Genomic DNA, 25,866 nt, shown 5'->3' on the forward strand with positions numbered 1-25,866 from the left:
GTTAAGAGGTTGGTCATGATTACTGGTTAGGACTTCACTGGTTTTTGTATTTCCTGCACCGTAACCCGCAGTTCTTTTCCTGTACTGTGCCTAGGAGTATGTGTTATTTTGCTTTGCTTCCAGTGCAAACAGAAGTGATTGAAGAAAAAAAATATCAAAATTCACTCCCTAATAAGCATATATAGCTGACTGCTATCTACGCCCTGGCAGGCCTCCACGTTACTTTGCAGTTGGAAACGTCACCCTTCATTGTTTCTGTGACCCATTCGTGTTTTGCCAAGCATTGGGCAGTGCGCTTTTCAACTGTGCGTCTAGTTTCCTTCTCTTCAGCTTCACAGGGGAGAATACAGGTCCTGTGAGGTCTTTCAGGTATAAGGCAGAGGACCTCACCTTGTGCAGAGTCAGGCAGGGAGGGTCTAAGGAGAGCTGAATTGGTGCAGAGGAGAGGCGGCTCACTGTGTTGCCCTTGGCGTTTTTCATTCTGTGTTTTCAGGACTCTAGGGACGGGTCTTCTTGGGATACTGAGGCAGATGGTAAAGGTCAAGAGATTTCCTTCTCTCCACTTCAACCAAAGCCCAAGGCTTTACCCAGTCACATGTATTGGTATTGTCTTTAAGATTTCACTTACAAAAAGAGTTATCTGCAGCTAAAAAGAGAAATTAGACCACTGATTTAATGCATAATCAAAGCCAGCAATATCATGAATCCTTAACATTTAGAACTGCTTCTCATTTATAGAAAATACAGTGCAGTTTTAATGTCAGAGCTGGTACCAGTTACAGGCAGGAGGACATTTTAAAGCACTTCCAAGCAGCAGACCACGTGCTTTTGCAATCTCAACTAAGAATTAGAAACCAGAGGTTAATAATGTTTTAACTTAGTGAAATAATGTCTTAGTAGCTGCCAGCCTCTCTCTTTTTGTCAACTGAAACCTCTGAAGTGAATTACATTCTCCTAAATAACTGATCAGTCTTTATTTTTTAAAATTAATTAATTAATAAATTATATTTACTTTTTGCTGCATTGGGTCTTCGCTGCTGCACGCAGGCTTTTTTCTAGTTGTGGTGAGCGGGGGCTACTCTTCGTTGCGGTGCGCAGGCTTCTCATTGCGGTGGCTTCTCTTGTTGCGGAGCTCGGGCTCTAGGTGGGCGGGCTTCAGTAGTTGTGGCACGCGGGCTCAGAAGTTGTGGTTCACAGGCTCTAGAGCCCAGGCTCAGTAGTCGTGGCGCGCAGGCCCAGTTGCTCCGCGGCATGCGGGATCTTCCCGGACCAGGACTCAAACCCGTGTCTCCTGCACTGGCAGGCGGATTCTTAACCACTGCACCACCAGGGAAGCCCGATCAGTCTTTATTATGAGAGCATTTGAATAAGGGACTCTTGGAAGCCTGGGCAGCATTAATTTGGGCTCTGAGAGGCCATGTGGTGCTGTGGTTACCAGTGTGGACTCTGGAGACAGCTGGCCTGGATTAGAATCACCACCATGAACTAGCTGTGTGGCTTAGGGCAGACCATTGAACCTCTCTGTCCTTCGTTGTCCTCATGTGTAAAATAAGGTTGCTGTGAGGATTAAGTGATTTTTTTTTTTTACACTTTAAGTTGTCAAAACAGCATCAGACGTGTTGTAAGCACCACACGAACGGTAGCTGTTATTATTATTTTGATTACTTTGTGTTAACTTGGGCAGGAGCTGGGCTGAGATTTATGTTTGTGGTCTATGCTAAAGGGACTTGCTGGGATTTGGGAAAGGCAATTAACCTGCTCTGAAGAAAAGACACCAGTGTGAGTCATTGTCCACACGGGGGGCTCTTGACCATTTCTTTCTGGGTGTCATAAGAAGCGTAGTTTTGCACATCTGAAGCCTTAATGTCTGCTCACACAGGAATGATTGGATTGTAAAAAGTCTAGATCTACCATAAAAACGAACTGAAGATTGTATTGCATCAGGAAGGTAGTTTTAAGTTAAATCACGAGGTGAGGCTGAGAATATACCTTTCAAGAGATTGATGTGTTTATAACCAATAGAGAGTCACCAACAGCTCCCCTCCCAGCACCTTAAATAGCTGGAAAATGGAATTAGTGACCATTCCAGCGCTTCTCCGATTTTAATATTCACATGGATCACTTGGGGCTCTTGTTAAAATGCAGACTCCGATTCAGCAGGTCTGGGTGAGGCCTGAGGGTCTCCATTTCTAACCGGCTCCCAGGTGATGATGTTGCTGTGGTCTGGGGACCACAGTTTGTAATATGTGTAATGTTCCTGGGATTCAAGACATGGGAGTTCACTTATCAGGAGGGACAGTTTGATTAGGTACCTATAGAAGATGTTAAGGTCCAATTCTGTGGCTTTTGGCAAATCTTCAACCTTTATGTAGTGAGGGGGTTTTGTGCAGAACGCTATAAGCTTTTGCACGCAGCACGACTGACCTTTGATATTCCCAAAGCTAGATGTGTCCCTGTTCCCCAGGTTATATGTGTCTGGGCATTTCTTTAGCCCTTGGGAAGCCACAGCCAACTGTGAGCAAGATTCTGCCAGGACAGCACAGTGTAAAGTGAAGGCTGAAAGGGGGAAAAGATAAAAATGGGATACTTTGAATAGTTTCTGTCACTTCTGGAAGGTCAAAAATCACATGTTTATTTCATGAGAGTATGAAATTCTCCAAACCCCATTCCATCCTTATCAGGCAGCCGATCAGGAATATTTATTGCCAGTTCTCTCTGCAACATGATTCTTTTCCCAACAAACGCCTCTTCTTGCCTCCTGCTGTTTTAAATTACATTATGTCAGAAGCAAACCTTAAGGAGGCCTCAGCCCCACCGGGGTCAGAAAAAGGCTACCTTGAGCCAGACTGCTGAGTTCAAGGCCAGCTCCACCACTGACTGCCTTTAGAGAAGTCATGTAAGCTTGCTGGGCCTCAGTTTTCTCATCTGTAAAATGGAGATAATTATAATGACCCAGAGGGTCATTGGGAGGATTAACTTGGTTAATATGGGTAAAGAACTTAGAACAATCCCTGGCGTCGAGTAAGCCCTCTATAAGTGGTTGCTACTTTTACTTTTTTTAAAAATTATTTTATTTATTTTATCTTTGGCTGCATTGGGTCTTCGTTGCTGCACGCGGGCTTTCTCTGGTTTTGGTGAGCGGGGGCTACTCTTCGTTGTGGTCCACGGGCTTCTCATTGCGGTGGCTTCTCTTGTTGTGGAGCATGGGCTCTAGGCACACCGTCTTCAGTAGTTGTAGCACATTGGCTTAGTAGTTGTGGCCTCAGGCTCTGGAGCACAGGCTCAGTAGTTGTGGTGCACGGGCTTAGTTGCTCCGTGGCATGTGGGATCTTCCCAGACCAGGGCTCGAACCCGTGTCCCCTGCATTGGCAGGCAGATTCTTAACCACTGCGCCACCAGGGAAGTCCTACTTTTACTTCTTTGCAGAAGCTTTGTGCAGTGTTCATGTGTCCCACAGTCATAACAAGAAGAAGCTTCCTTCTGATGAGCAGACTGTATATTCATGTATTGGATAACCAAAATTTAAAAAATTCAGTTTCCAAAAGAGTTTGCCAAGCGTGTCATGTAATTTGCTCAGATCTTGTTTACCACTGTGCCCCCAGCACCTGAAACAGTGGCTGATACATACAGGGCAATCAGTAAATATTTGCTGGGTGGATAAGTGAAATCGTTAAAATGTAAACGAATGCTGGAATAAGAAAGTAGGGTGAAGTAATAAGATCGACAATATAGGGATTAAGAATGACTGCAGTAAGCTTCATACAAGCTAACTAAAAAGTTGAGAGAACAATGGAATTAGCTAATTTCCGTTTTCAAATGAAATAAACTATAAGGGATTCGGAAGCAGGGAAATAAAAACCAGATTGATTCTTTTCTTTAAATATGAATACTAGGCTGTTTTTCAAGACCCACATTGTTCCTTGCAGGTTTCTTAAATTCAAGCAGTGACACCAACCACTGAGCAGAGGTTTGGAGGTTCGTGCTTCCCTTTGGGGGTCCACAGACAAGTGTCTCCTTGTCTTTGGTAGCGTCTTTCCTGTGGGTTTCAGGGCGTGGCTTGATCTGCAGTAGCGAACATACTGGCTTTCAGTGCGTCCCTGTGGGCCGTCCCCCTTCTTCGCCCCGATTTAGCTCCAGCAGGCATTGGGAGAGCTCGTGTGCCTTGCACCAAAACCCAACGTGCCCACTAATCAGCCTGTGTTGGTTGTGGGCTAGCATGTGATTTGTAGCCAAGCCTGTGATTGTCACCTCCGATTCGGAGAACTGGGGGTGTCTCCAGGCTGTGGCAGGTCGTTGGTACCCACACACGCCTTTTCTTACACCAGAACTAGAGAAACAGCTGCCTGTACCACATTTCGCAGCTTTTGTTTTTATCCGGGAAACTCCAAGGGCCAAATGTCATTTGAAACACTTTATCATCAATATAGAATTTTGTCAGTATCCCCCTACCTTAATTTGATGAAAAAAATATGTAGTTTATGTGGCTTTCGAGGAAATGCTCTTACAGCACGTCCAAATGGCAGTGGGTTTTTGGCAGTGACATTGGACAGTAAACTTAGAACATTTTTACATTGTACCCATTTTGCTCTTTCAGGGGCAGTCTGAATTTTTTTAAATTGGATCTGGCAATGTGAACTGGACCTTGCCGACTTTACAGTTGGCTCCAGGTTCTCCGCTCCCCCGCTCCCCCCGCCATTTCCCTGGCCTTTCTGAGCTGGCTTCTGTTCACTTGGGGATGTGCGGAAAGCTGACCCCCTCCCACAGGAGGCCTCTCTTTCCTTCCCAAGCCCAGAAGAACAACTTCTCAAGGTAGCATTTAAAAAACAATAAATCTTGAAAGCAGGTAGCACAGACACTTGTTTTTCCTTTGAAGTATTCCAGCAGGTTCATGAGTCTAGCTTGAAAAAGAATCATGGCTAGTCTCCCAGTGGCAGAGGTTGCGAGTGGAGCCGTGGGTTTCTGACGAAGGGAGCTCGGGTAACAGGCTTCAGCTGGCCCCGAGAGCAAGCAGAGGGAAAACAGCACCTGCTCAGAAAGGACTCCTCTCTTCCAAAGGCCTCTCTGTTCATTGTTTCTATTTATAAATCGGAGCGCTCTGTGATAGATTTTAAAACTGGATATTTAAAAAAACATTCCCTTTGGGATGGAGGGGGATAAGGATGGACCTGGGACTTCTCTCACTATGTCTTCTTATTTTTAATTTTGAAAGATGTAAATGTTTACGTATTTAAAACCAGAAAAGGAAAAAAAAACCCAAAGCTTAAAATGAAAACCGAACGGAAACAAATGAAGAACCGAAAAATTCGTGTAAAGATCTCAGCATCATAACCATACAGAGAAAATATTTATTTTAAGGGCTTTTAAACATAGTTCTCTGACTGTACAGTTTGAGTGGGATATATTCTACAGGCAAAAACATAAAATTTTAAACTTCATCTTGTGTTTGTATTGTTAATGTTGGCACTACAATTTTAAAACAGTTTTGTACATATTATGAAATAAAACAAATGAGTAAGTTTGTTAACATTTTTAGGAATCAAGATTTTTCAGTGTAAGAAAAATAGGTACAAATATAAAAGAGCTTAAAAAAATACTGGAGTATTCAGTGTTATATTAAATACTAAATTTTTTGTTTTGTTTTGTTTTTTGTTTTTTGGTTTTTTGCGGTACGCGGGCCTCTCACTGTTGTGGCCTCTCCCGTTGCGGAGCACAGGCTCCGGACGCGCAGGCTCAGCGGCCATGGCTCACGGGCCCAGCCGCTCCGCGGCATGTGGGATCTTCCCGGACCGGGGCACGAACCCGTGTCCCCTGCATCGGTAGGCAGACTCTCAACCACTGCGCCACCAGGGAAGCCCCTAAATATTTTTTTAATGGATGGCCATTGTCTCTAAGAGGCAGTTTCTGGAAACCTAATATAATTTGATCATTTTAGGAATTCAAGATTTTTAATGATGCAATTTTATCTTTCTTTGTGACAACAATGTCATTTTCCACTGGGTTTTATTTCCATTGATTTTTCTTTTATGGTCCATGTTTAATTAAATGCTATGAGGAATGCTTTTAAAAAGTCCCTCCTGAGAAATTCACAATCACCCAAACGAATTCACGCTGAATTTCCCTTTTCAGATTTTAAATAAATGTATTTTAATGGGTGGGTGTGGGGCGAGAGGCAGGGAAATATCACACAAGGCAGAGAGCCTCCTGGTCTTCCTCTGACACAGGGCAAGAGGGAAACAGAGCAGTTGGAGGAAAGGTTATTGTCAGGTGCGAAGTCCTGTAGAAATGTGGAGCCGAGGAACTCACCATCTGCATCTCCTTGCTAGTCATCACCAAGGCCCAGCCCAGTCCCCTCTCTTTAGTGAAGCCTTCTCAGCTGCCCTAGATCCACAAAGCCATCCTGTCTTCACCATCCATGAGATCTTTGGACTGACAATTATCATTTGATTCACGCGTCCCATTTCTCTACAAGCTCTTTTCATTCAGTCATTAGATACTTGCTGTGGGTACAGTGTGCAGAGCCCTAGAGATACGATGTGAATAAAATACAGCCTCTGTCCTCAGATAAGGTCACAGTCTAGCCGGGGGCGGGGAGAAACGGGCCAATGTTAGAAGTATCCTGTGATACAAGAAATGCTAAAACAGCGGTTGTGTAAAACTTCCGTGGTGGTCCGGAGGATGGAGAAGTAATTTTCCTTGTGTGGATGGAGGTAGGAAAGGAAACAAAGAAAAGAGATGGGGACAGGGGTCATGTGTTGTAATGGCTTATACAAAGGCTTGGCTAGTAGGGGTGCAGTGGCCGTTTGGGGATCATGATGGGGGGCTGCGTAGGCAAGCAGAAGCAACCAGATGCTGGTGGGGTTGTGACAGCGTGAAAGGAGATGATGCAGAGTACTGGGGAGGAGGGAGACCCAAGGCCAAGTTTGCCTACTCCTGGATTTTACCTAAGGCTGACCTTGGTTGTATATAAATTCCTGCATCCCTCTCTCTCCCAGGGCTTTTCAGTAGCATAGTTTGAGGGTAAGGTCAGGTGGGGTGCTGTGTGCAGCCCTGTCTCATCTCGAATTTCACAAAGCAGTTCATTCTATAGGACCCGCCCCATCACAGGCTGGGTAGCCCGAGCAAATGATCAGCCTCGTTGCACAGACGAGTGCAAATCTTGGTTCTGATTGAGTGTGAGACCAGGCACAGTTAGGTCTGTTAGTGTCGTTCACTAAGTAGGAAGACACCAAAGAGCTTGTCCTTGTCCTGAGTTGGCAGCCGTAGTTGCACTTCATCTGCAGTTAGGAATGTTCAAATAAACAGTGGTCAGGATCTGCTCACATCAGCTCTACAGAAGGCTGCTCTTGCCCAGGGCAGCCTGCTCACCCCAGAAATACCATTCCTGGTGCGCACGAAGGGTGCCAGATGTTCTTATGCCTTCAAGATGTCCCTGTCGACCCAATCACCTAGGAAGAACATTCCAGTGGATAGTCTCAGAGACCTCTGGGACAACATTAAACGCACCAACATTCGAATTATAGGGGTCCCAGAAGAAGAAGAGAAAAAGAAAGGGACTGAGAAAATATTTGAAGAGATTATAGTTGAAAACTTCCCTAATATGGGCAAGGAAATAGTTAATCAAGTCCAGGAAGCACAGAGAGTCCCATACAGGATAAATCCAAGGAGAAATACACCAAGACACATATTAATCAAACTGTCAAAAATTAAATACAAAGAAAGCATATTAAAAGCAGCAAGGGAAAAACAACAAATAACACACAAGGGAATCCCCATAAGGTTAACAGCTGATCTTTCAGCAGAAAGTCTGCAAGCCAGAAGGGAGTGGCAGGACATATTGAAAGTGTTGAAGGAGAAAAACCTGCAACCAAGATTACTCTACCCAGCAAGGATCTCATTCAGATTTGATGGAGAAATTAAAACCTTTACAGACAAGCAAAAGCTGAGAGAGTTCAGCACCACCAAACCAGCTCTACAACAACTACTAAAGGAACTTCTCTAGGCAAGAAACACAAAAGAAGGAAAAGACCTACGATAACGAACTCAAAACAATTAAGAAAATGGGAATGGGAACATACATATCGATAATTACCTTAAATGTAAATGGACTAAATGCTCCCACCAAAAGACACAGATTGGCTGAATGGATACAAAAACAAGACGCATATATTTGCTGTCTACAAGAGACCCACTTCAGACCTAGAGACACATACAGACTGAAAGTAAGGGGATGGAAAAAGGTATTTCATGCAAATGGAAACCAAAAGAAAGCTGGAGTAGCAATTCTCATATCAGACAAAATAGACTTTAAAATAAAGACTATTAGAAGAGACAAAGAAGGACACTACATAATGATCAAGGGATCGATCCAAGAAGAAGATATAACAATTGTAAATATTTATGCACCCAACACAGGAGCACCTCAGTACATAAGGCAAATACTAACAGCCATAAAAGGGGAAATCGACAGTAACACATTCATAGTAGGGGACTTTAACACCCCACTTTCACCAATGGACAGATCATCCAAAATGAAAATAAATAAGGAAACACAAGCTTTAAATGATACATTAAACAAGATGGACTTAATTGGTATTTATAGGACATTCCATCCAAAAGCAACAGAATACACATTTTTCTCAAGTGCTCATGGAAGATTCTCCAGGATAGATCATATCTTGGGTCACCAATCAAGCCTTGGTAAATTTAAGAAAATTGAAATTGTATCAAGTATCTTTTCCGACCACAACGCTATGAGACTAGATATCAGTTACAGGAAAAGATCTGTAAAAAATACAAACACATGGAGACTAAACAATACACTACTTAATAACGAAGTGATCACTGAAGAAATCAAAGAGGAAATCAAAAAATACCTAGAAACAAATGACAATGGAGACACGACGACTCAAAATCTATGGGATACAGCAAAAGCAGTTCTAAGTGGGAAGTTTATAGCAATACAATCCTACCTTAAGAAACAGGAAACATCTCGAATAAACAACCTAATCTTGCACCTAAAGCAATTAGAGAAACAAGAACAAAAAAACCCCAAAGTTAGCGGAAGGAAAGAAATCATAAAAATCAGATCAGAAATAAATGAAAAAGAAATGAAGGAAACGATAGCAAAGATCAATAAAACTAAAAGCTGGTTCTTTGAAAGGATAAACAAAATTGATAAACCATCAGCCAGACTCATCAAGAAAAAAAGGGAGAAGACTGAAATCAATAGAATTAGAAATGAAAAAGGAAAAGTAACAACTGACACTGCAGAAATACAAAAGATCATGAGAGATTACTACAAGCAACTCTATGCCAATAAAATGGACAACCTGGAAGAAATGGACAAATTCTTAGAAAGGCACAACCTGCCAAGACTGAATCAGGAAGAAATAGAAAATATGAACAGACCAGTCACAAACACTGAAATTGAAACTGTGATTAAAAATCTTCCAACAAGCAAAAGCCCGGGACCAGATGGCTTCACAGGCGAATTCTATCAAACATTTAGAGAAGAGCTATCACCTATCCTTCTCAGACTCTTCCAAAAATATAGCAGAGGGAGGAACACTCCCCAACTCATTCTACGAGGCCACCATCACCCTGATACCAAAACCAGACAAGGATGTCACAAAGAAAGAAAACTACAGGCCAATATCACTGATGAACATAGATGCAAAAATCCTCAACAAAATACTAGCAAACAGAATCCAACAGCACATTAAACGGATCATACACCATGATCAAGTGGGGTTTATTCCAGGAATGCAAGGATTCTTCAATATACGCAAATCAATCAACGTGATACACCATATTAACAAATTGAAGGAGAAAAACCATATGATCATCTCAATAGATTCAGAGAAAGCTTTCGACAAAATGCAAGAGGGAGGAGATATGGGAACGTATGTGTATATATAACTGATTCATTTTGTTGTGAAGCTGAAACTAACATACCATTGTAAAGCAATTATACTCCAATAAAGATGTTAAAATGAAAAAAAAAAAAAGAAAGTCAATCCTTTGACAGTACTATAGATGGAAAAGAGCATGGACTATGGAGTCCAGTAGACCCGGGTCCACATTTCAGCTCTGTTGTTTAATACCTCTGTGGCCTTAGGAAAATTTATTTTTGCACCTTTATTTCCTCATCTGCTGAATAGGGAGAATGACGCATAGTGCATGGTGTATAATGGGCCTAGCAACAAAGAGTGTAATTCATAAATATTTGTTCCCTTTCCCTTATCTGTCTCCGTTTCCGCTCCCACATTCCCTTTTTATCATTAGACTTTACTGACAGTAAATCTCTAGAATTTCTTGGGATGAGAATTGAAAATGGCTGACATCTTTTGTAGGTTTACAAGGTACCAAATTCTAAGTCAGAGCTGTCCAGTGAAAATATAATGGGAGCCGTATGTCATTTCAAATTTTCAGTAGACACACTCAAAAAGTAAAAATAAACAGCTGAAATTAATTTTAATAGTATACTTCAGCCAATTATCCAAAATATTATCATTTCAATATATAATCAATATAAAATTATAATGAGGTTTTTAATATTTTTTGTACCAAGTCTGTAAAATCCACTGTGTCTTTTGTTTTTTTTTACACTCACAGCACATCTCAGTTCACACTCGCCACATCTGCTGTGCTCCGTAGTTACAAATGGGTGATGGCAACTGTATTGGACGGTGAAGTTCTGAGTGTTTTACCTGTATCGGTTCTTTTACTCGTGATTTCACTTGGGTTCTCTGGAAAACAGAGCCTAAGGCAGGGCACCCCCGGGCAGTGAGAGTGAGGGAGAGGGGAAGCAAGACAGATGCTTGGTGACACAGGAGGCCTGTTCAGCAAACTGTGGCTCAGGACTTTCTAACGAAGGAAGAAACGGGAAGAATTTTTCTGTCATCCTACACCTTCCATCCTGCTTTGGCCAAAGTCATCCTGTGGACGCTAATTCCCTGCCCTTCTTGATTGTGTCACCAGCCCCCTGCGGCAGCCTCTGTGGAGGCCACACACCACATCTGGTGGCTCGGATCTTCTCTCCTGTCTGGGCGTGGAGGTCTGTCAGGCCAGGCTCTGGAGCTCCTGGAGCTCCCGCCACTCTGGGGGGGTGATGGAAGCCATTCAGAACTTGACAGTCAGCCAGGAGGGGCTGAGGCGGCAGCAGCCATGGCACCTAGGGGTCTCCATAAGTGGCCGAGGCCTCAGAAGCCAGGGAAGCTGACTGTGTCCAGTCAGATTCTCACGACAGCCTGCTGAGGGAGAGAACTGAGATCGCGAGATGAGCCACTTGCCCAGGGTTATGCATGTAGTGAGTGACAGAGCTGGCCTTCTAACTGGATGTCTGGCCCCTGACTCTGTGCTCTTAACCACAAGCCTACACACGTCCTTACCAGTTCAGCACAACCCAATAGAAATGAGATTTTCTGCTGAGAGCGGCTTTCTTTCCCATGGAAACTTTAAAGACAGAGAGGGCCTAAGAGGAGAGATGGACGTTGACAAGGGAATTCTTGACCCATCAGTCATTTTGCTAAGGAGCTGACCCCTTCCTCCTCGCCCAGGAATTCATGAACAATCCCCTGCCCTGGATGGGGGATAAGTGCCAACCCTTCCCTAGGTCTCCAGCCCTTCAGCAGACTTGTCAACTCTTCAGTTTCTCAGAATTGTTGCTGAGTAGCAGGGAACTTACACTCTTCTTATTTCTGGGTAGAAGGGAGACCCACATCTGATACTTTGGGAGCCTGTTTGTGTACTTACTTCAGTCGGATGGCTTGGTGTAGTAAGTTTGGGGTCCTGGGGGTTGATCAAGGAAGAGACAGGTTCCTGAGACGCAGTAACACACAGGCTCTGTTTAGGTGGTGCTTGGACGGGGTGGCATGAGAAGGGAGTCCATCACGGTCAGAGACCTTCCAGAGACAGTGGCGCAAGGCCACCACCCAGAAGGGGGCTAGGATGAGGGAGCTCCCTGGGGAGTCAGAGGAATTGGAGAGGGGGCTTACGTGTTTAGGTGATGTCACTCAGCAACAGGGTGGAGAGTCTCTGGGTCAGAGAGCTCCAAAAGGCAACTGCAGTGCGGGGTCTTTTGTAGCTGGAGAGTTCGTCCTTATTTGCGGCAGATGTTGGGGGCAGTTCCACAGGATATGGAAAGTAGGTAGGCTCTAAGTGGCTAAAAATGTGTTTCTTTGGAATATATTTAAAGTGATTGGATGTGTGAAAATTTGAGTTGGGCTCCAGCGGGCTTTGAGCTAAAGGTCCTAGCTTGCTGTGAAGAAGTAAAGAAGATGGGTGCCCTTTTTACTTCATACACAGGGGCCACGTCAGGCCCATTTATATAACAGCTGGACAGGAAGCTTTCCATTCATTCACCTCTTTCATTGCTGTTATGAGCTATTAAGACGTGAGTGAAGTTCTTAGGGAAGCAAGAGTCTAGAATTCCTGATAGTATGAGATGCTTTTCCAGCCAGGCAAGACCTACTCTCCCTTTTTCTTCTGGCATGATTTGAATCAGAGCGTCAGGCAGCAGTAGACGTGAGAGAGCAGCTCTCCACCTCCGCCACGTTGTAGATGAGAACGCGGCAACTCAGCTGGGCCAAAGGTCACACATCTCGTTGTGGAAAGAACCCAGACCGAAACTCAGGTCTCCTGAGTTTTGTCCCATTTGATGTGCACAGTAGCTCTGCCTTATCACACCATTCAGCCCTTGTACATAAACTTGCCGAGTATGTCTCTCTCCAGTTTGGGAATGCCTTAGCTCATTTTCATGGAAGGAAGCTTCAGAATGAACCTCCATCTCTTTCTACACCAAAAGGGTACCTTCAGCCACTTATTTGTCTTCAGATGCCTCGACTGTGTCAGAACATCCTGCAGACAATCACATAGGAGAAGCCTTGTGCCATAATAGATTCCCCCTTAGACATGAAATAGAAGGTTCATGTCTACACAATCGTCTGTCCCCAGAGCCCTGTGAAATCATGTCTTTGCCAAATAGTCTCCCATGTCGATGCACTTTCTTCCAAGAACTCTTAAAGACCCTTAGTAAATACCAAGGGTAACTATTAGAGATTAAAAGTGTTATAAAGCCCTGTAAGGAATATTCTAGCATCTGTTACTAGATTTACTGACTCAGCCTTGAAAAACATTACCCATGGATGGGAGATAAACGACCGGAAGGCTCCCAGTTGGCATATTTGGGGGTCATTTGTGATTTTATTGTACTGTTGCCTTTGTAGGATTATGGATGAATTATTCATATAAGGGGTGGGCATTTGTTCTTTCTCTGGTTTTAATTTTCCAAAAAAAAATTGAACATCTGTAACCCAATTTCAGGCAAGGATGCTGACTCAAAGGGTGAAGAAATCAAAGTCTCTACTTTCACAATTAACATGTCTCTGATTAAATTTCAGGCCCATGAGTCCTGTCAGCATCTTTATTCCCTTCCCCCTTAGCTCTTCTCTCCTCACTACCTGTACCCCAAATACAAGGTGAGAAGAGAGGGACTCAAGTGTTACTATTGATTAAAATGCTTCTTGAAAAAGGATACTCTTGAGACTAGACTGTAGAATAATTTGGCTAAAATGTCCACAATTTCTGGTCAGCTGGACAGCTTGATGGTCAAGATTTTCCGCAATCCTTTATGGCAGATAGAAGTTAAAAATGTGGTCTGACCTAGAGGGGTGGGATAGGGAGGGTGGGAGGGAGGGAGGGAGACGCAAGAGGGAAGAGATATGGGAACATATGTATATGTATAACCGATTCACTTTGTCATAAAGCAGAAACTAACACACCATTGCAAGGCAATTATACTCCAATAAAGATGTAAAAAAAAAAATGTGGTCTGGCCCTCTCTAGCTCTCACCCTATACAGAATCAGTGGCATTTTGCACAAGAGTTTCTTGTCTTCTTTTTGCGTAGCACCTCATGTATATGTCTAAATGTGATTACAGGGTTTTAATCCTTCCCGTAATGCCTTTGGCACTGAGGATGGAGACTAATCTCTCCCGATCCCTATCAGAATTCTTTAAAATAATCAAGAATTCAGAAATCAGAGTGCTTTGGATTGGAGACAGAAGACATTTACCCTTTGGTTGAAGAGCATCAGCCTATTGTCAACAAGAGTTGGAACTTGGCTTTAAATAACGTGGTAAATCTACTTTTCATTTCCTCAAATAGTAAGATCTCCCGAAGAAAGGGGAAGGTATGGTTCTCCACACTGGGACCATGGATCTGCCAGTGAGTTTCTTGAGTGTGTGCAGAGGTGTAAGTGGTGGAGAGAATGGGTCTGTGAGAGCAGGAAAGTGGCAGCAGGAAGGTGAGATTGGGAAGCCCCGTGGGCCATGGCCTGGGTGATGCCCAGAACTCCTATGGACTAGATCGTCCTCTCTTAGTTGAGTCTCCTGAGCTCGTCAGTGAAGTTTTTTCCACTGAGCCTCTTTTTTTGTGATTGGCAGAAGGAGAACCTACCCAAAATAGACGCAAGTATAGGTGCGAACTTAGCGATACAGAAGATGGTCAACAACTGGGGAAAAGAGAAGAATGAGTCAACTGGGACAATTGGTTAAACATTCATAAAAAGAAACCAGTTTTGCTCATGATCCCATCCCTCGTAGGAAAATAAATTTGACGTAGATCAAAGAATTAAATGTTAAAAAATTTGAACTAGAAAAAGGCAAACATTTAACATGATCTTTGCTTGGGAAAGACTTTCGAAGTTTAAAAGCATTGGAAGGAAAAGCTGGATAGATCTAATCCATGTCAGAAATGCCATAAATGAAATGAAAGGCCAAAGCAAGGTTTTTCCAACAAATAGTATTAAGGACAAATAGCTCAAATTTATTTTTAAGAAACCCTCTCATATAAATTGAGAAGAGAAGCGCCAAACTCCCTTAACCCCACACCCTGCAGTTCTCTGCCCCCTCTCTGAGTCACACTGCACAGAAGATTTGTCGGCACGTGTTCTCTCCACTTCCCCACCTCGTCGAGGCCCTCTGCCTGGCGGCCACCCCCATCAGCGCACTGAGTCACTACTCCATGTGGCCAAACCCAGAGGTCTTTGTTTTCCTTCCTTTGCACGGGTTGCACGCTTCCTCCTCCACACTGTCTTTCCTTCCTTTGGCCTCTGAGATAATACGTTCTTGTGTCTCTGGATGCTCTTTGCTCCTTCTCAGTGTCACTTCTCGGGTAGGTACCATTTCCTCTACTAGACCCCTAAACACCCAGCTTCCCTGGATCTCAGTCCTGAGTCCTCTTCTCTCATTGAGTGTCGTCTCCCTGGATGATCTCGCCCATCCCATGGACTTAGATACCATTTATAGTCTTACAACTCCCACATTTATTTTATATTTTTATCGGATTGTAATTTATATGTAACATTATGTTAGTTTCAGGTGTACAGCATAGCGGTTTGATATTTGTATATTGTGAAATAATCACCACGATACACAGTAAGCCTAGTTAACATCCGTCACCGTACAGAATTACAGAATTTTGTGTGTGTGATAAGGCTTTTTATTCTCTTGGTCAGTTTCAAATGTCTCCCACTTTCGAACGACTCCCACATTCATATCTATAGCAGAAGCCTCACCTCTGAGCTCTGTGTGGACTCATATATTCAGCTACCTACTTGCCATCTCCATTTGCATGGTTCCCAGGCACGTCGAATTTAAAATGGCAAAAGTTGAAGTCTTGCTTCCCTACCCACAGCTGCCTTGACAGCAAACACACACAAACTCGTTTCCCTTCCAGGCTTCTCCGTCTGAATGAGTGAATGGTACCACCACTCACTGCTCAGAGTGGAAACATGGCGGTCATCCTTATTCCATCTCCTCCCCTACCTACATCTAGTCCGAAATATATTTTAAATCTACTTCTCTCCCATCCCCTGCCCAGCCTTGGCCAGGCCCGCTGCAGCAGCTTCTTCAGGGGTCTCCCCTCTCTTATTTACTCCCTTCCAGCTCTCCACATAGCAGCTCGAGACATCTCTTCACGATAAAAATTGGATCAATGTGTTCCCATTGTACTTTAAAGAAATCCTGCCTGGGTCTTTTCTAACTCTCTAAACTCATCTCATGCCATTCTCTGCAGCCTCCTCCTGCTGTCTGCACGTGGTTCTCCTGTCAGTGTCCAGATCCTCCAGGCTCTTCACTGCCTCAGGGCCTTTGCACATGCTGTGCTCCGTTCTCTGCCCAGAAACCTCTTACCCCCAACTCTTCTCGTTCGATGCCTTCCATTCCTCCCCCATTTTATTTTCTCCCCTCTGCCCTGTTTATTTCACTTACGGCATGTGTAATTTTATATTTAATTTGTTAAATTGTCTTCCTTACTAGGATGTAAACCACAAAGGCTGAGCAGATCTGTTATTCACCGATATACGTATCCAATGACTAGCACACTCCAGACTTTCAGTCAGTATTTCTTAAATGAGGGAGCTAAGTAATGAATGAAAACATAAATAGGTTAATGAGGTTTATAAAATAGGTTTATATAAAATATATATATAAAATAGGTTTATATATTTTATAAAACGGGAAATACAAGTGGCCAAATTAATACACATGAAGCATACAGAATAGTGCCTGGGGCTTCCCTGGTGACGCAGTGGTTAAGAATCCACTTGCCAGTGCAGGGGACACGGAGCCCTGGTCCGGGAAGACACCACACGCTGCGGAGCAGCTAAGCCCGTGCGCCACAACTACTGAGCCTGTACTCTAGAGCCGCGAGCCGCAACTACTGAGCCCATGTGCTGCAACTACTGAAACCCACGTGCCTAGAGCCCGTGCTCTGCAACAAGAGAAGCCACCGCAATGAGAAGCCCGCGTACCACAGGAGTAGCCCCTGCTCGCCGCAACTAGAGAAGATCCCACGCGCAGCGACAAAGACCCAACACAGCCAAAAATAAAATAAATAAATAAATTAAAAAAGAATCGTGCCTGGTATATACTAAGCCCTCAATATATTTAGTTATTGTTATTCTTGTGTTAATAATATTTAGTAGCACTTGTTAAAATAATAATATGACCCAAACTAATAGTCAAATTAAAAGAGTAACGAGATATCGATTTCTGCTTCTTAAATAAGCTAAGATTAAAAAAAGATAAGATGGTCACTTATTTGATGAGATGGGCACTTTTTACAGGTAATTACCAACTGATATGACCAAAAACAATTTGGATGAAAGCATTTCAGTTAGTGTAACAATTGATAAAAGTGATCTTTTTGTTCAGAAACATGCTGCTAGACGCTGGTTGTTCAAATATTGGTATCTGTACTGTGGAGGTTGTGCCTTTAAACTTTTTTTAGGTTAAATTTTTTCCTGATTTTTTTTCTTTTTGTCTTTTTTCAGGCATTTCCAGGTATGTTTTTTTCTTTTCCTTTTTTTTCCCCCAGCAATTAATCCCTCTATTCTATTTTTGGACAAGGATGTATTGGGGGAAAAAAATTTAATGTGTAACAACAGGGAATTTGTTGGAATGAGTTAACTTTCTAACAATAGGAGATTAGATGAGTGAAAAAAAGTCACTATTTGGAGAACCTAATGAGTTGGAAAACGGCCCTGTGGTATAGCAAAATTACAGAGACCAGAAAAGCCAATGACTAGCAGTAGACTTGTTCAGGAAAATTGCTGTTCAGTCATGTCATCGTGTTGACCAGCTAGCTCACTTTTAGCCACATTGCATTTGGCCATAAACCTGTAGATATCTCAAGAGCCCTATTAAAATGTCTGGACTTTTAGATGTACAATTTCAGTGTGAAGGAAAAAAATAGAAATGTGGTCAAAATTTTATGTGCAAAGATATTCATCAAAAGTTAACAGTGGGGGCTTCCCTGGTGGCACAGTGGTTGAGAGTCCGCCTGCCGATGCAGGGGACATGGGTTCGTGCCCCGGTCCGGGAGGATCCCACATGCCGCGGAGCACCTGGGCCTGTGAGCCATGGCCGCTGAGCCTGTGCGTCCAGAGCCTGTGTTCAGCAACGGGAGAGGCCACAACAGTGAGAGGCCCATGTACCGCAAAAAAAAAAAAAAAAAAGTTAACAGTGATGCCAAAAAACAACTGTAAAACGAAATGCCCAACGTTAGGGGCATGATCCAACATGAGAGTAAGGATCCAGGAATAGGTATATGCACTGTTTCTTTCTTTTATACAATACTGAGGATTTGCACTTGTTACCTTAGAGTAATTTGCTTAAGCAACGTCTAGTAAGATTGAGAATTCAAGTGCATTTCCTGAATAAATCACTGAATCATCAAGGGTTTTCGAAATACTTCTCAAAAAGATGTGAAAGTATTTATTACAGCTCTGACATGTAACAACTTGCTGCCCCGTGCTTTTAGGGAAAGCCAGCATGATGGCAAAATGAGCAGCATTCAGGGATAAACGGGTGGCAGTTATCTGTGAAAGGAGCAGCGGCAAGATGAAAGAGACTTTATTTTCTTTACCATGCTTATACGTAGCAAGCAACATAGCACTCTTTTTCTTGGGAAGACGTACTAAGCCACATAGCTTCCATGTGGAAGTGATTTCATCTTCTAATTAAGATCACATTTAAGAATAAAAGCAGAGGAAGGAAACCAGGTTAACACGGGTATCATACCAAAAGCCCGGGGAAGCGGGAGGTCTTTGAAGGATAGAAGATGAAGGTAGTTCGGGTTCAGAAGGAAGTGGTTTTGTAGACCTTGTTTTTTTGTCTTGCTTGTTCTGTGGTCATTATTGGAGTGGTGTCTTAGACTCATTTAGGGTTTAATTCTGACATATTTATGAAGAGAGACAGGGCTTGTCTGGGTTTGGTAGCACCCGTGTTGTTAGAGGTTAGCCAAAATTTACCCTTCACATCTCATAAAGAGTTCTGTTACTTCACTTCTAGAGGGCTTGCTTACATGGTATTTGAACTGTAAGATTTTAAGCCGTTGGGCTTTTAAAATACAGACTAAAACTTTTTTTTTTTTTTTTTTTTTTTTTTTTTGCGGTACGCGGGCCTCTCATTGTTGTGGCCTCTCCCGTTGCGGAGCACAGGCTCCGGACGCGCAGGCTCAGCGGCCGTGGCTCACGGGCCCAGCCGCTTCGCGGCATGTGGGATCTTCCCAGACGGGGGTACGAACCCCCGTCCCCTGCATCGGCAGGCGGACTCTCAACCACTGCGCCACCAGGGAAGCCCCAGACTAAAACCTTTAAAGATAAGTTTCCCAAATGCTTTAAAGAGAGAATTAAGAAATGAGAAGAAAAGAAAGACAAGAGAGGAATAGCTTGGGATTTTAGTACGTGTGCAGGCATGTTAATCAGGACCAAAAGAAAAAGGGAAAAGAAAGTAATTTCACTGATGGAATTCAGGTGCATTAGTTCGGTACATGCTGAAACAGATTTATAGAGAAATGTTTTATTCTGGGTTGCCTTGGACCAATTTATTTTAATCCTGTGGAAATGGATAGATTGAGGACAAAAAGGAATGATTTGCTTAATTAAAGTTTCATTCTGTTTTGAGGGCCTATTAATAGTTTAATACTATACATGAAAAGAAACAAAACAGAACTCAGGAAAGAGTGTGCCTAATGGCGACATTTCTTTATAGTTGCAAAGCAGCAGTGTGTGTGATGGAAAAATTAAGTCCAGATTTGCTCAAAGTGCATTTGAGCCTGGCATTATCATCTTTGAGTTAAATGAACAGAATTTACATTTGCTATTCCAGCAGTTACCAAGGAAGATCAAAATCTTAAAAAGCAATACCTTTTTGCTTTTCAAAAACTGTGTGTGTGTGTGTGTGTATCCATACATATATGTATACACACACTCATGGGAACAGCTTTCAAATTGAATTTTATCTCAGGATGGATTAACTGAAATAGAATAATGTACATAAAATATGTATATAGAATAATATAGGTTTTGGGTAGTTGCTTATTCAGGACATGTTATATTGAAACTGTCAATGATCTGATTTTCAGTACAAAAAGGAGAGTAGAATCCGAATTCTGTTTTTGGCTATAGATGTTGTGAAAAACACCTTCAAAATGAATTTCATATTTCCCTGTAGCCCTTTTCACACTGTAAGGCAGGAGGATATATTTGTGGCTTTATAATGTCTCTCGTTGGTTTGTTTACAATTTTGTAAACGAATACGTAAGTACAGAATTCTGTGTCTGTGTGTGCATACGCATATCTGTGTCCTTGCAGCGTTAGAGAGAGAGGTTACTGTTTTGGGGACAATATGGATTAGGTTGAGAAGCTAGAGGCAGGAAGAAAAGAGCTCACCAGGAGGGCAAAACTGATGGCCGAGCTTGAGGGCAAGAGTAGTGCAGTTAGCCAGCAGCCCCCTATTCACTCCCCACAGCCCTCATGGCTCTCCCTCGCCCCAGCCACGTTCTCACTTCTCTACAGCTCTAGTCTGAGAAATCAGAAGGGAATTTACAATATTAAAAAGTGGAGGAAGACATTAAAATTTTCTGACTTCAGATTTCAGAAGCAGAAATACACTTCAACATCAGTGAAGTCCCAACACCAGATTTTCAGATTGAGTGAACTAAGCCCAGAAGAAGATAAAGGCTTTGCTAGTCAGCAGGAAAAGCAATACCAGCATCAGAGGCTCCTGGTTTCCAGGTTGGAATGATTTTTATGACTACGTTCTGGGAGAATTCTAGTAAAAGTTAAACCGAGAGCCTCTTTTTGATTCATGTCCTTGCTGTAGGCAGGGATACTGCAGCGGCCCTGGAGGCAGAGGTTGGGAAAGATGCTTGAACCTTCTTTTTCTGGAAGAGAGCAAAATATTGCCCAGGAAGAGGAGTCATCCGATACTAAGTGAAGTTTCCCCTTGATCTTTTTAGAAGTAATTTTAGAAGTCTTCATCAGGCAAAACCAGATCCTTTCCAGATGGTGCCTTACACACTTCATGATGCTAGAGGATCAGACCCTGCATCCCGCGGGTGCTGCCCTCGTTTCATGTGTGATCCAGGCTCTTCAGGTTGATTGGGAATCTTTGGCCTCAGGTTGCCCTTGATGTCACAGGTCTTTCTGCTTTCATTTATGTATGCGCAGGGGAATTTGCCTTTCCAGCTTTTGGAGCTGTATAGATGCAGCTTGTCCTCCTAAGCCACATAAAACCACGTACCAGACCACTTAAAGCCCAAAGCTTCTATACATGAGACTTTTACAGGAAAGGGAACAATCTTCCGATAGCATTATTTACAATTCTCTATTCTAAAACTTAAAGTACAGACATACACTTGGGCCATACCTAGTCACTTGTCCTGAAGAGAGGCATTTTGCTACGTGTTGGTAAAGCAATTGATGAATATGCTATGTATACTGTAAATAAATTGGTTATTTTTTTAAAATAAATTTGTTATTATACATGAGATTTTCCATTATGAAACATCATTTGGTAAATATTTATTCAACACCTACTATGTGACAGGCCCTGTGCATTGGCCCCGGGTGAAAAGGGCAGATGTGTCCATGTCCTCATGGAGTTTACATAGTTATTCTCTGCCAAATGATGCCTTTATCAAGGATAGTAAATAATTCTGGGCTCTGGATTTTCTTTTGTGGTCTATTTACACTGCATGTTTTTAACGAGTGTAGGCTTTTTGTTAAAATATAACATACACAGAAAAGTGCACAAATCATGTGTACAGCTCAGAGGATTTTCACCAAGTGAACTCATCCGTGAAATCATGAAACAGAACATTGCCAGGCTCCAGAAGCACCCTTTTAAACCCCATTCAGTTACTGACCTTCCCAAGGTAACCACTTTTCTGACTTCTGATACGATAGATTAGTTTTGCCTTGTTTTGAACTTTATAGAAGTGGAATCATATGTTATACAATCTGTGTCTGCCTTCGTTTGTTCAACATTGTGCTTGTGAGATTCATCTGAGTTGTTGCATATAGCTGGGTTCCTTCATTCTCTTTGCTGTATTGTAGTCCCTTGTATATATCACAGTTCATTTATCCATTCTATCATTAAAGACATTGGGAATATTTCCAGCTTGGGGCTATTGCTGACAGTGTCACTATCAAGATTTGAGTACATGTCTTCAGGTGGACATGTCTGTTGGGGACACGCCTATTGAGTTGGAATGCTGGGTCATAGATTATGCATGTATTCATCTGTACTATGTACTGCCATACAGTTTTCTCAAGTGTTTATATCAAGTGATAGTCCCACCAGCAGCGTATGAAAGTTCCAGTTACTCCACATCCTTGCCGAATCTGGCGTTACGTACTTTTTCATCTCTGTGTGTTTTTTAAGTTAAAAAAAATAAGTAGAACAGAACCACTGGGACTTTGGGGTAAACAATGAAACATCATAAAGTTTATGGCAACAGTGATAATCCCTCAGATTTTGGTCTGTGCCAGTGATTCAGAATGGTGTTATATTGAATTACAAACTCTGCCGAACTGTTGATCGAATCAAAGCCACTGTTTACAATGGAAAATCCTGCAAAAGTGGGTCTTTCTTACATTTTGAGCTGTGGCTTTTTCAGACCAGCAGTGTTGGACCACCTTTTTATGCAAGAGGGCCAAGTTAGAACAAATCAAAATATTTACAGGCTGCCCTCTTTGAATTTCAAAATAGACATGGCTTTATTGAGACCTGGGGAAGAAAGATGCATCTGATGTGCATTAACCTACCACATTCAGTAGAAGGGTAGAAGTGAGAAAGTTGGAGCAGCTATTAGGCAGTAAACTATTGACATTGGATCATATTTGAGAAATGGCTGTAGGGAGACAGCTGTCATCTGGAAATCAGCTTGTCAAGCTAGGAGGGCTAACTTTTAGACTGCGACCCTAAGAAGGGGGCTATATTGGCAGCCCATCCTCCCTGCTCTAACAGCATCTCCCAAGGAGGAATTGTATATGTTAATGGATCCAGACTCCAGGCCCATGACAGAGGGTCCAGCTGAGGTAAAGATGAATCTTATTCTTGGAAAGGTGGTGATGATTTCCTTTTTCTTTGCAGTCCAAGAGTTACACTCACACACCAACTTTATATTTGGACTTCAGATTGGGCCAAGGAGCAAAGCATTCCCAGCCTATTCCTAAAGGTATGATGGGCTCTGCAGTTTAGTGATCATTTCAGGGGGAAAAAAACCCACAAGGGGCTGCTTTCTCTGGAATGGACTTGTTTCTGAACCTCAACACAAAGTTCTATGAACCTTGTTTACGTTTAATTATGTTTAAATTAGCAAATACTGCTTGAGCTTTTCAAGTTAAGAAAATCAGGAGGAATTCAGAGAATGTTAGGGCTGAACCGTTGGGGCCGCCCCTCATTTTGTCATTGTGAACGCTGAGACCCAACACATGCGCTCCTTGCTCAAGGCCACGTGAGGACTCACTGGACGCGGCAGGACGTTTACCCAGGTCTCCTGACTTCTAGGCCACCTTTGACTCACAGAGTTCCTGGAGGGCAATCCGATCTGTGTTAGTTATGAACAAGTGCATTCTTGATTGAGGTACAGCTTTGGTTATGGAGGATTTACTTTTAAGTCGTCGTTTAAATCCAAAGAACAGTTAGAAAACTCCCAAGTGTTTAAGGCCAGTTTTATTTTTAAAAATGGCCACCCCTGAGGTCATTAGGCATCAACCTCAGACCCATTGTTTTCTTCTTTGGTTTCTTTCATTCTGGGCATTTTTAAGTACAGGAAGATTTTTCACATGAATGCATATGTCTACCTTCATACATAATTTTTATAACAATAAATGTGATAGCACGTGTGCTTGCAGTTTTAGTGCTGTGGGTTTTTCTTTTACTTTCGAGTTCGCTTTCCTCTAAACCCTTTCCGTCCCTCATCCACCCATAGCAGTATCCTCCCTGTATATCCCAGATCTGCAGTAGATGCCAGATATATCCTTGAATTAGATCTTACAGTGTTTTTCTCGACGCTTACTCTTCTCCACTTTCATTTATGTGCATGTAAATATACACACATACACGGTTATTTTGTCCTTGTTTTACTAAAATGGAATCATACCAGAAATATATTTTTTGCATCTTGCTTTTGTGACCAGACAATACCTCATGGAAGTTCCTCCGAGTCTGCTCGTATGGCTTGGTTGAACGGCGACGTTCTACGCCATGGGTTGACTACGATGCATTTAGCTCTTCCCTGTCAGCAGCTGCTCCCCTTGTTCCCTGCGCCTGGCTACTGCACAGTGGTCTGCAGTTTCTCCATGACCCCACCAACACTTGCATGTGTGGTTCATGTTAATTTTGACTCTGCACTCCGCTGCCACCCTATATATTGCCTCATAAGAGAATGTGTATCTGTCAGTTTACAAAGCTGTACTTCTAGATTATCTTGTCATTATGAATTTTAAACCTGAGATTTGTTTTCAAAACTGTATTGGAATGCATACAAAAACAAGTAGCTTAGAAATGCATGTATATCACTGAGTCGCTCTAAACCCACTTTAAACGAGTCTGTTATAAACCCAGTTATGCAGAAGAACCTTTCTTTTCCAGTATGTCACTTCCAGTTACAGTGTGTTCTCCCCCCCACCGTGCCCTCACCCCCGTATACAGTCATACACGCCTTCATTGCGTTAGGTGACAAGTCTAACGTTTGAGGCTTCCCTGTCCAGTGCCAGACAAACAATTAATTCAGGTATTATAAAGCACTTACTATTTACAGACTCAATAGTACTGGCTGCCTGTAATCCAACATACTGGCTAGTAAAATTATACTGTACAAGTTTTATTATCAAACCATTCAAGTCAAGCTCACCTTTTGTCTTTTTTTTTTTTATCCGCCTTTCCAAGTCAAATTCCAGTATAAAATTCAAGGACTGTCTAAATTCATTTTATTTGAGTGCTTTGTTGCATCAAATATTCCTTGAAATGTGTAGCCCATTGGCTGGGTCCTGATCGTGTTTTGTTTATAATATTTTGATTGTTTTGCTACTCACGGTAAAGGGATTTGACGTGGATGTCTGGGTTTTGTTTGGCTTTTGGCATAAGCTTTGCAATCTAACTAATTTAATGTTGACTTTCTTGTATCATCACCAAACTAAAGGGATAGAAATAGAGGCATACACTGCTACCATCCCATTTCTGACACCAGAAAAAAGCATATGTCCCAAGGGACATCCAGTTAAGGGAGACTGGCAACATTTCTCATGAGTCGGACAGGTTTTATCTGAATTCCATCCCATAAATAATATTGGAATCGATTTTTACCATCTCTTTATTTCCTTTGGGCAAGGCACATTTCTGTGGGGCTGTGCTAATCTTGCGGAAAACAGATGTTTCATGCAGTGATGATTTGGAAGGCACTTGATATCAGAAATTGAGCTAGATGGTGCATCACTCACAAAGAATCCAATCTGTTGAGTCCCTGACGGTACCAGATTCCTCTCACATTTTTCATGTTGGTTCTTGGCTAAAGTAAGAATAAGTAGTTGTGTTTCGTGTTTTGTGTTTTTTTGCAGTGACTTTTACCATCTCTTGCAAAGCAGTCTGATTTCCCTCGCTGCAAACTGATATACAGATAGCACCATGTGTTACCATTCATTGAGAAGGACGTAAATCTGTATTTCTAGGAAAATATCAATCTTTGCCGAGAAACTTGCGCCTTCTGGTCCTCCTGTCCCCTTTGTCTTCTGACTGACTGCATCAAAGTTGGGCCCTCAACAAGCACTCTGTTTTCTCCATCTTCCTTCACAGTATCCCTGCTACTCGGCATTTAAAAGCATGATCTGGAGTGTTAAAAAATGGAGGATGTTATGGTATCGAAAAACTTAATTTTGCTTCCCTCAACTTTTAACTTTTCTTTAGAGTATATGTACATCAGTCCACAAAATTTCTTTAGAGAACATATAGCTTATCGCATTATTCTGTGGTAAGCAGAATAATGGCCCCACGAAGATGTCCACGACCTAATCCT

The 25,866-nt window shown here is 42.5% G+C and overlaps 1 protein-coding gene across 1 annotated transcript in view; it reads left to right on the plus strand.

Annotated features, from left to right (window-relative positions):
- The window catches only part of PIR (pirin), a 95,732-nt gene that overhangs the window by 42,820 nt on the left and 27,046 nt on the right, over positions 1-25,866 (plus strand). The window contains exon 6 of the mRNA XM_060002671.1: positions 22,944-23,028. Within this exon, the coding sequence (XP_059858654.1) occupies positions 22,944-23,028 (85 nt within the window). The remainder of the gene's footprint in view (positions 1-22,943; positions 23,029-25,866) is intronic.

Source organism: Delphinus delphis, chromosome X, assembly GCF_949987515.2.
Source record: "Delphinus delphis chromosome X, mDelDel1.2, whole genome shotgun sequence".
Lineage (NCBI taxonomy): Eukaryota > Metazoa > Chordata > Mammalia > Artiodactyla > Delphinidae > Delphinus > Delphinus delphis.